Raw genomic sequence first — 9,388 nt, 5'->3', positions numbered from 1 at the left:
CTAATTAATTTTATTTCTAGGCGCGACCCTGGTGAACTATTAAAGAGGAATCGCATTGTCAAGTAAATCGAATTTATTTCATGTATTGTTCCAAAATTTATTTGTATAGAAAAAATTATATGACACATACATATATATGATTAAGCTGTAGACCCCAATTGCCTGAGGTTGATTCTTCAGTTAGTCTTATTGTGAGTTTGCTTTTAATCATTAATACAAAAATATTTATGTTTCCTCTTGGCTGCTTTTTTTTTTAATGTATTAATTAATCAATATTACTCATATTTAACATATGGAAACTTTGCCTTCAAGTTTCTCTCCTACGGCTTCTGAGATTGTTTTCAAATTCATTTGTACAAAGTCTAATACTTATGCCAAATGTTAGGCATGACCTGAATGAAGCTCCCAGAAATCTGTTTATTTTCACTTGGCTAAAATTAATGAAGCCCCAAACCGATTTCCATATATAGCTTCACCCTCATTTAGTTTGGCGTGTTCATAAATAAAATAATTAGTGTGTTTTTTTTTTAAGCAATTCATACTATTCGAATCTTTTATTTTAAAGCTGATTTAAAATTCATTTAAATAAATATAAAATGTACAGGTATCGACCTCGCTGTGCACATAATATATATATATACATATATTTATTTGCTAAGTTCATATAACAATCAAGGATAGGTACTTCCTCAGAGCACATAAATATGTATATTCAAACCATTCACTTTAAACACTCTGCAATATTAATATAAATATAAATTTAATTCACTAAATATTTATAAACATATAATTTGTGTTTATATTAAATATATGAAGACACGTAAATAGTTAAAGTACCTTTTACACCCTGTCTAGATTTGTTTTTGATTTTGTTTTGATTTTGTGATTTTCCATTCTTTTTAGTATATTTATTATTCATTATTAAATGAATATTAAGACGGCGATTAGTCGTTAAATACACAAAATTATATATGTACCTATTCTCTTCAGATTTTCCCTCAACATATTTATTCTCTTTTCGATACATTATATACATATACATACATATATATACATATATATGAATATATTTTGTTTGTTTGCATAAAAATAATAATTAATATATATAAATATCATAATACACAACCCAATAACAGTGTGATCTAATAAATACAAAACAGAAATTGAAATGAATTACATTCAAAATGTATCCTGAGTATAACGAAAACATTCAAGAGTTTTTAAATCGCTTATAGCGAAACTTGTTGAAATCAATTCAATGTGATTTGGGCGACTGAAAAATGCGTTTGCTTTGGCCATAGCGGACTAGTATGCGATAGTTCACAGGGTTTCGATAATCATTGTCACACTACATTGGGGTCACGTCTATAGTACAAAAATTTACAAACAGCTAGAACATTCCAGGAGTATCCCCCTCGCGGTTGCCAGACTTTTCAAAGAACATGGCATCCTGAAAGAAGAGAGAATAGGTGAAATCAGAAATCATTTAACAGAAATCAGTAAATAAGTTGACTCTTCGTTGGGACTTCTGCTATCGACAACTGCCGCAATATATCAACTTTTGATTTAGACAAGCTCTGGACTCTGGGTCATTTAATATCTATTTGTGGGATTAAATAACAAAAGCTCTTGCTTACAATGAGGAAAGTGGCGCCCAGCAGCACGGCTTTCATGCGTACATCCAAATCCAGTGGGAAAGTGATGCCAAAGAAGTCGGCGTCCGTAAAGATTTCGCGTGCCAGACCTGACCACTGCTTGGATATTTTTCCCACCTTCGCTCCAGTTAGCGAGACAATCTGTATTGAAAATATAATTATTAACAAGTCTTTTAGCTATCAGGTGTCAAACACTTGCATTGAACTCGACGTCGCCACAGAGCGAGAACGTGCAGAATGGACCCTCAATGCGAAGCACCGTATCGCCAAGGTGATTTAAAATGCGGAACGACGGAGAGCAAATGGACCACTCCTGCTCTATCGATCCAATAACATTGCCAGGCGGTGCGGAGACTTCCATTGTCTGTAGGCAGCAGGGAAAGCAGCAAGCTGAGCAGGCCAATGGACGATGCAGGTGAATGACCTCTTGCTGGAAATTGTCGAAAATTTTCATATCGAAGGGCCGTGCAGGACCACACATGTTGCGTGTGCAGCAGTCATTGTCCTCCACCGCGTAGTAGACCTTCTGGCCGAGTGCGTTTTTGATTGAGAACTTGTTATTGGTCTCGAAGCCAGTGAAAGCCTCAAGCAGCTCCACCTTCTGTTTAACTAAAAGTTGGTCGATACTCGTAAGGTACTCCAATCCGCGCGGACAATTCGGAATGCCTGAGGGTATACTCATCCAGTCGCCTGTTGCGAAATGAAAGAAGGTAAAATGAAAAGATGAGTAAAAAGGCACATCAATCATATCATCACGTCAACATGTGTGGGATGCACGCCCCGAGCCCCCACCGCCCACAAAAGCGTGTCAATTGGTCAATGCCGCTGTCATCGTTTCAATTGCCCAACGTCATCAAGAACAAGCCTAATTGAAGGCATTACAATGGAGAGACCACGACCCTGGGCGGTTTATTGTGCTTTTTATGCCACTACAATGACTTTTTATATCTAATCTCATTGTGTCGTTAGAGGTAATATTTACGCAGATGATATTTCATCACGACGAGTCTATTATAATATAATTGTTTTCTGTGTTACAGCTACCTCGGCAGATTTGCAATCTGCGCGATAAGATATAGCGCACTGAACTGATTTAGCCTTGACAGGCCTGTCACACTTGAAGTACGAATAAAGGAAAGCTTAAGCTAAACGCTTTGATTTGGCTCACCTCCTGTCCTCGTCGCTAATATAGAACTCGTAGCCCTTTCGCTTAGCCGACTTGTTCAGCCTCATTGTGTGGCGAAACTTTTTGGGCAAGGGCTTATTGGCCTCACGGCAGACTAGCTGCTTAAGCGTCTTGGACCTTGTGCAGAAGAAGTTGTACTGGCTGTACAGTGAGTGCCAAATGAACCGCAGCACTTTCGAGCCACTGCTGGCCCCGCCACTCGTGGCGTCCCTTTGGTCACCAGACTCGTTTTTAGTCAGATCCAGTGTGGACAGGTAATTGGGACTGGATGCTGGAGCAGTGGCGGCTGCTACGGTATTTGGCACTGACATCGCACTCACTAATCAATATTCAGGTTGTTGCGACTGTTCTCGATGCTGCACCGAGCTGAACTGAACGTCTGCCTGACAGAGGCCCACAAGTTGACAGTTGACGGCCCGTCGGCTTTCAAAATTCATCGCAGTCAACATAGCCGAACGTGTCTTAAATAGCGCATTGTATTATTTTATTGGTTCAATTAAAGCGAACGGCGAACGGCGCTTCGTGATAAGAGCCAGCGGGTTGGCTTTGGGTTGCATATAGCTACGAGGAAGCGCCGGGGTCTTTATCAAGTCGGAGAGTAAGCGCACTTTGTCTGTCAACAACAACATCTTTCAGCTGACAGAAACGGTTCTATATTATCTTTGCTTATCTGGACAAGAGCTCATCTGGGACAATTCAAAGAAGCGGGTGCTAATAGAAAAGAACTTTGTAGTCTGCCGCCACGCTCTCTTGAACCACCTTGACGCCGTGCGATGCGTGGCGACGGCCGCGAGGCTGTGCACTCGCTATTATCACTTTCACAGTGCAGCGACCCTAATTGGAATTGGGAATGTAAAACTGGGCTATGTCTGAATGCGTTCCCTTGTCTTTATTGACTTCAGTCCATTCCTATTGAGCTATCGCACTCGTTCAGAGCTATTTGAGCTGTGCACCGAACCTATAAATATACCACATGCAAATGCGTCTGTAGATTGAAGTAAAGTGCGAAGCCCTATGTTTATTTAGCAATTGGTGAATCCTACCTGCTGGTCCTCCTGGTCCCATGCCTGGATGTGGCTGAGCTGGTGGCATGCCTGGCTGGCTTATGATTGGCTGCTGCGGACCTGCTGGGCCTGGGGGGTATCCAAATGGCTGCGGGGGACCAGCGGGCCCAGGCGGATAGCCGTAAGGTGGAGCCCCACCACCAGCTCCAAAAGGAGCTTGACCCCCGTAATTGGGTTCGCCAGCCGGCATTTGGGGAACTGGTGCGTAACCTCCTTGAGGTGGACCTGGTGTGAATCCCTGTAACCGAATTTATGTTTATAAAACACAATATATGATCAGCGAAAATAAAAGAAAGGTCTTTTACATATGGGTTGATATAAGATACGATAGTTAAAGTGGTAAAGATATAATACATACATTAGTAAATTACAATACATGAATCATTTTTGCAAAGCAAAGACTCATATCGATTTTTCAGCATATTCCTACATAGCTTATCTTTACTCTAGCATGATGTTTTCTGATAAGGTATATTATATTGTTAAAGCTATCTGATATAGTATATCTGATATAGTATTATGTCTATGTTTATAAGAATTTGTATATACTGCATGGCCTTTGTTATACCAATATTTACGATACCGGATCACCCTGTACGATTTGTGGTATGTATATCTTGCAAATGTCATGAATGAGGTAATGGGAGCTGAACGATATCGTATTTAGAGTCGCTGAGTTGCTCGAATCGGGCAAAATAAGAGAATAAAGATTAGTTGGATAACCAATGATACTTAGATGGATTGATTTGCATTGCTGTGATGCGGATAATATTTGAAATGGTTTAGCAAGGGGAGTAGGCGAGGGCGGCCCACTAGTAGAGAGCGAGGACTAATTATGACGGACTTGTTTAGGTTGATTAAGTCTTTTTAATGATTAGTTAGAATCATTCAGAAATATTTGAAAAATTTAATGATGTTAATATATGGAGAAGTCTCTAAACGGCAGGTAATATATACAACAATTGTATTCACATACTAAAAACGGCTAATAAGTTCGAAAAATCGCACTTAAATTTATATCATGACTAACTAACTAGCGGAACTACTAAAAACTTGCTAAGCATTGCGGTTCCAGTAAAATATTAAATATTCCATTTCATAATCATGATTATATCTGATTATTTACACAGTGAAACTCGCCTATAGTGCACTGGAGACACTATTTCTGTGTAGTGCGAATTGCCTAGCTATCGCTTATGAATCAGAGCACAAATGGACACGCAAACCTAAAATTGACGTCATTGACTGACTATGTGTCTGTGCATCTGTCTATACATACATATGTATATACATATATAGTATATCTCAATTATGTATACCAAAGTTGACAACGCCCCCAAAAACTTACATAGTTAACAGGCTGTGGCTGTGGATGTGGGGGACCCGGGGGATAGGGTGCATTAGGTGGTGCGTAGGGAGCACTTGCGGGCGGTGCATACGGAGCTCCCTCGGCGGGCGGTGCGTTTGGAGGATAGTAGCCTGGTGGCACGTATCCACCTTTATTGATGTTGTTCATATGCATGCTGCCGTGCGTTGTTGTTGCAATTGGTTGGAAGCTGTGTTTCCACGCAGAGCGCCTCAATTCGCTGATGTTATCTTTGTTTAAAATCAATTATTTTGCGATGTTTGTATAAGTACTTACAATTTCCCTTAAATGCGAGTCTAAACTATATCCAATATTTTCTTGTTTTGTTGCCAGAATAGCAATAGTGTGCCCAGTTAAGTTACCTAGAAAATATTTAAGCAATTGAAGCTGCTATCGATGTAAGTATCGATATGCGTTTCGTGCGTATCGAACTGCTTTCCGCTTACAAACACTGACTCATAGGTGGCGCCAATAGATTATAACATAAGCACTAGATGGCACTTTACTGTGCAAAGTCAACTGTCGTACTGTAGATGGCGTTTTGGGTACACCCAAATAATAAAAAACAGAGATTAGATAATTAGATTAGTTTTAAAAATTGATTTAAATGAATACACAATTTGACGGATGATAGATTTAAAAATTGTACCTTAACAAATTTTTCCTCGACATGAGCTTTGACCTGTGCATATCTGATGTAGAGCTAATAAATTTATTTTTTGTTTGCTTTTTTTGCCGCAGTTTACTGTTGGCAGGCAAATAAATGTACAAAATACTGTTATCTACTTTTTGTATCAACAGAAACCGCCATTTTTTATTTATCTGCTGTTACTTCTCTTTCGCTTTTTTTCTCCCATTTTTTTTACAGACGGCAGAAACACAGCCCACATTTTTTCTAATGCGCAAATTCTGTGCGAGGGTGCGAGTGCGTCAGAGTGCGGGCTGGTCGCTGCGAAGGAATGAGAGGGACGGAAGCGATGATGAGAGAGAGTGAGAGAGAGGCGGGCAGCGACGCAAGAGGGCTGCCAGAGAGGTTGGCGTAGTTAGCGCGCATAAAAAATGGCGGTTTCCGAGGCAGGCAAACAGAGAAAAAACTGTTGGACGAGGAAGAGTCGGCCTGCTGCTGCTGCTGCCCCCGCTCTGTCGGCGTGAGTGCGAGCGAGAGGGAGTGACAGCCAAGCAGAAAAAATTCTAAAAAATAAATGTGAAAAAAATGCGAGCAAAATCCACCCCATGGCAAAGGGACAGCAAACAGACGTCACTCACTCACACGCACACACACACACACACACATACACACACAGTGGGACATTGTAATTACCAATACAAATGCAGGGCGCTACAGAGAAATCATCATGAGCATGAGCGCCACACCCACTGCCGCCCACTCGTGGTCTTTGCTTTAGATTTCCGACTCTGTGGGCGAGAGCAAAGCGAGAGGCAAAAAAAAAAAAACAATTTGAAATGAGCGCCTTAATGCGCCATATAACGCGATATTAATGCTGTTGCATCTGAGTGTGAGTGTGTGTGGGTGTGTATGTGTGTGTGTGTGTATGTGTGTGTGTGTGTGTATGTGTGTGAGAGTTTTGCACATTCAATTAGTTGGCATTGCTTTTCGCATGGCAACAGCAACAAAAACTATAACGAACAGCCGACTCAGAGTGCATTTCTGCGGTTGGCAACCGACACAAAAGCTCCAACTGAAGCGGCTAATGCCACCCGCCACCCCCACCCGCCCAGCAGTGCGCTCCACCCACACATGACCTCGACCTCAACTCTTTGGCATGCGCTGCGCCTGCCTATGGCGCCCGCACAGCCGCCGCAGCAGCAGTGCTTAAAAATCTTGAAAAATCAGGCAGCCGGCAAACGTATTCCAGCTCCAGCAGAGGCACGCTCAATGCGGGCATCGTCCTTCGCTCCAGCTGCAGCTCCCGCCCCAGCTCTGCTGAGGCTATTGTGTAACCGACTGCAGACATGAGTAGAAACAGAAGCAGTTGCAGCAGCGCAGCCAAGGGTGGGCACAGGTGCCCGTCAGCCAGGGGCCACTGAGATGGGCCTCATCTCTGGGCGGTGCTCATTAGCCGCTGTTTTTCGCCTTCGAGCATTGAAAACTACAAATTGAGCAGAGGCAGCATTTTGTGTTAGTTTGTTATTTATTGTCGGCTCGATCAAATATCTCTCTCTGTGTGTGCGTGTGTGTGTGAGTGGGATCTCTGGATCGAAAGCTGAGCCAACTTTCAATGGAACTGCAGAGCCATAAATCAAGTGGCGAGGATCCGCGCTGTCCCTTCGCCAGCCAGAAGCTAATGTCTAATGTCCATGCTGGCAATTGATCGATGGCTTTCGAGTTGGCCGTTTGCATTTTGGTTGTGTGGCCAGCAGCTCGAAGGGACCCCAGACTCAGACTCGAACTCGAGCTCGCCCGCAGACAGAGGCGGCCCGAGAAACATCTGCTAGTCGAGTGATGCTTCAGGCCTGATATGATTCGGGTGCAAAAAGATATTTTGGCGCGTGTTCTAAGGAATTCGCGCAAGGCACTCAAATAATTTACATTTAAATGCGTGTATTTGGGGCGCAGAGGAGCTGAAAACGACGTCAGACATCATCAAATTAAATAAATTAAGAGGAACGAAATTTGAAACTGTGAGGGAATGTACTTATTCGAGTATCTGAACACTTTTAATGTCTGACCAAATTGTCTAAAATAAATAAATGAATCATTAATGATCTTTTTTGAAAGTGATCAGAATAGTAGTCTATGAGGATATGACAGACAACAATCGATTATTTTCCTTCCAATGGCGATTTACTTATATTGCGAGACCGGGCTGGGATTAATTGAAACCTTAATCGATCCTTCTAAGCAAAATCATAGTAAGTTATTGTTTCTAGGTCTAGAAGACTTCATAAAATCATATTTACATATATTTTTAATTAATTTTCTTTACAATACTTTTGTATAAAAAATAAAAAAATACTTTTGTAAACATAAAAATAAATACTTTAAAGAATATACATATGCAGTTCTACAAATATTCTCCTCAATCAGTTTCCATAACATCTCAACTAATCTGCCTCGCTCTTCATATAGTTCATCTGTAAATATCGGCCGATTGATTAATCGATTAAATTGATCAGTTCGCTATGTCCGAAGCACATATTAAAATTGAATACAAAATATAACATTCTTTACTTCTGATAAAAAGCCATAAGAGAGTTTTTAGTAAGAAAGAGCTAATCAGTAGATAATCTCAAGGTAGAATCTAGCTAGACAATTCTCTTCAGAGTTATCGCTTTCGAATTATAAGAAACTCTTAATGAGTATACATTTAATGCAAAATCTGTCATTAGCTTAGCCAATCACAGATTTATTTAGCGTGAAGAGAAACCAAATGAATCGCGCATTGCGTTGGGTCAGGGATATTGCATGTGTGTTGCGTGTGTGTGGCAGACAGCGAAAACAGGCAATTGGGGGAACAGCAGCAAAGCCAGCCTAAATGTGTCAATGTGAAGGACAATGCCAACAACAACAACAGCAACAACAAAAAAAAGAATGACAGGAAATGCGCGCACACACACGCACGCACCCACACACACACACACACACACACACAGACACAGACACAGAGAGTGAGAGATGGAGGGCGCATTCAACGACACCTGTTATTATGCATGGCTATTGGCAAAGGTGGTTGACCCGGGTCAGGGTTCGCTCCGCATTGGGTCGCTGTGGCCGTCGACGGGATGAAAGTGTTTTTAGCTTAATTACTTAATTAGCACTTGGGCCAGGCGTGCCGCCGCCAAGGGTCAGAGCTGGCCGAAACTGGGTCAGCAGCGGCAAAGCTGAAAAAGGGCTTATGCACAGCGCAAATCTTAATGAGTTTTCATTTTATTTTACTTTATTTCCATTTGCAACCCGTTCGGTGCGTCCTTTGGTCCTTTTTGTAATTAAAAGCACAATGACCCGACCCAACGACCCTTTTCGCCGACACGCATTCATGTCATGGGTTCTGGTGGGGCTGGGGCTGGGGCTGGGGCTGGCATTGGCGTTGGGGTTGAGGCTTCCGAGCTGGCGCGCAATTAATTATCGAGTGTTGAACTTGAACTTGGCTGCCAA

The 9,388-nt window shown here is 41.8% G+C and overlaps 1 protein-coding gene across 2 annotated transcripts; it reads right to left on the bottom strand.

Annotated features, from left to right (window-relative positions):
* Positions 1-481: 481 nt before the first annotated feature.
* scramb1 (phospholipid scramblase 1) lies at positions 482-5,613 on the bottom strand. 2 transcript variants are annotated; one of them, XM_089260303.1, is made up of 6 exons: positions 5,548-5,613; positions 5,254-5,491; positions 3,885-4,143; positions 1,855-2,345; positions 1,638-1,796; positions 482-1,450 (listed from the first exon to the last, which is right to left on the bottom strand). In XM_089260303.1, the coding sequence occupies exons 2-6, from the start codon at positions 5,425-5,427 to the stop codon at positions 1,391-1,393; spliced, it is 1,143 nt and encodes a 380-aa protein (XP_089116429.1). In that variant the 5' UTR covers positions 5,428-5,491; positions 5,548-5,613; the 3' UTR covers positions 482-1,390. The 2 variants fall into 2 exon arrangements, with proteins under 2 accessions (XP_089116429.1, XP_017958067.1); XM_018102578.3 differs by lacking the exon at positions 5,548-5,613 and having other exon boundaries at positions 5,254-5,529.
* Between the last annotated feature and the right edge of the window lie 3,775 nt (positions 5,614-9,388).

Source organism: Drosophila navojoa, chromosome 4, assembly GCF_054131105.1.
Source record: "Drosophila navojoa isolate 15081-1374.11 chromosome 4, UAZ_NAV_1.0, whole genome shotgun sequence".
In the NCBI taxonomy this organism is placed as follows: Eukaryota; Metazoa; Arthropoda; class Insecta; order Diptera; family Drosophilidae; genus Drosophila; species Drosophila navojoa.
The sequence above is the reverse complement of the archived record's forward strand: the minus strand, read 5'-3'. Positions and strand labels throughout refer to the sequence as shown.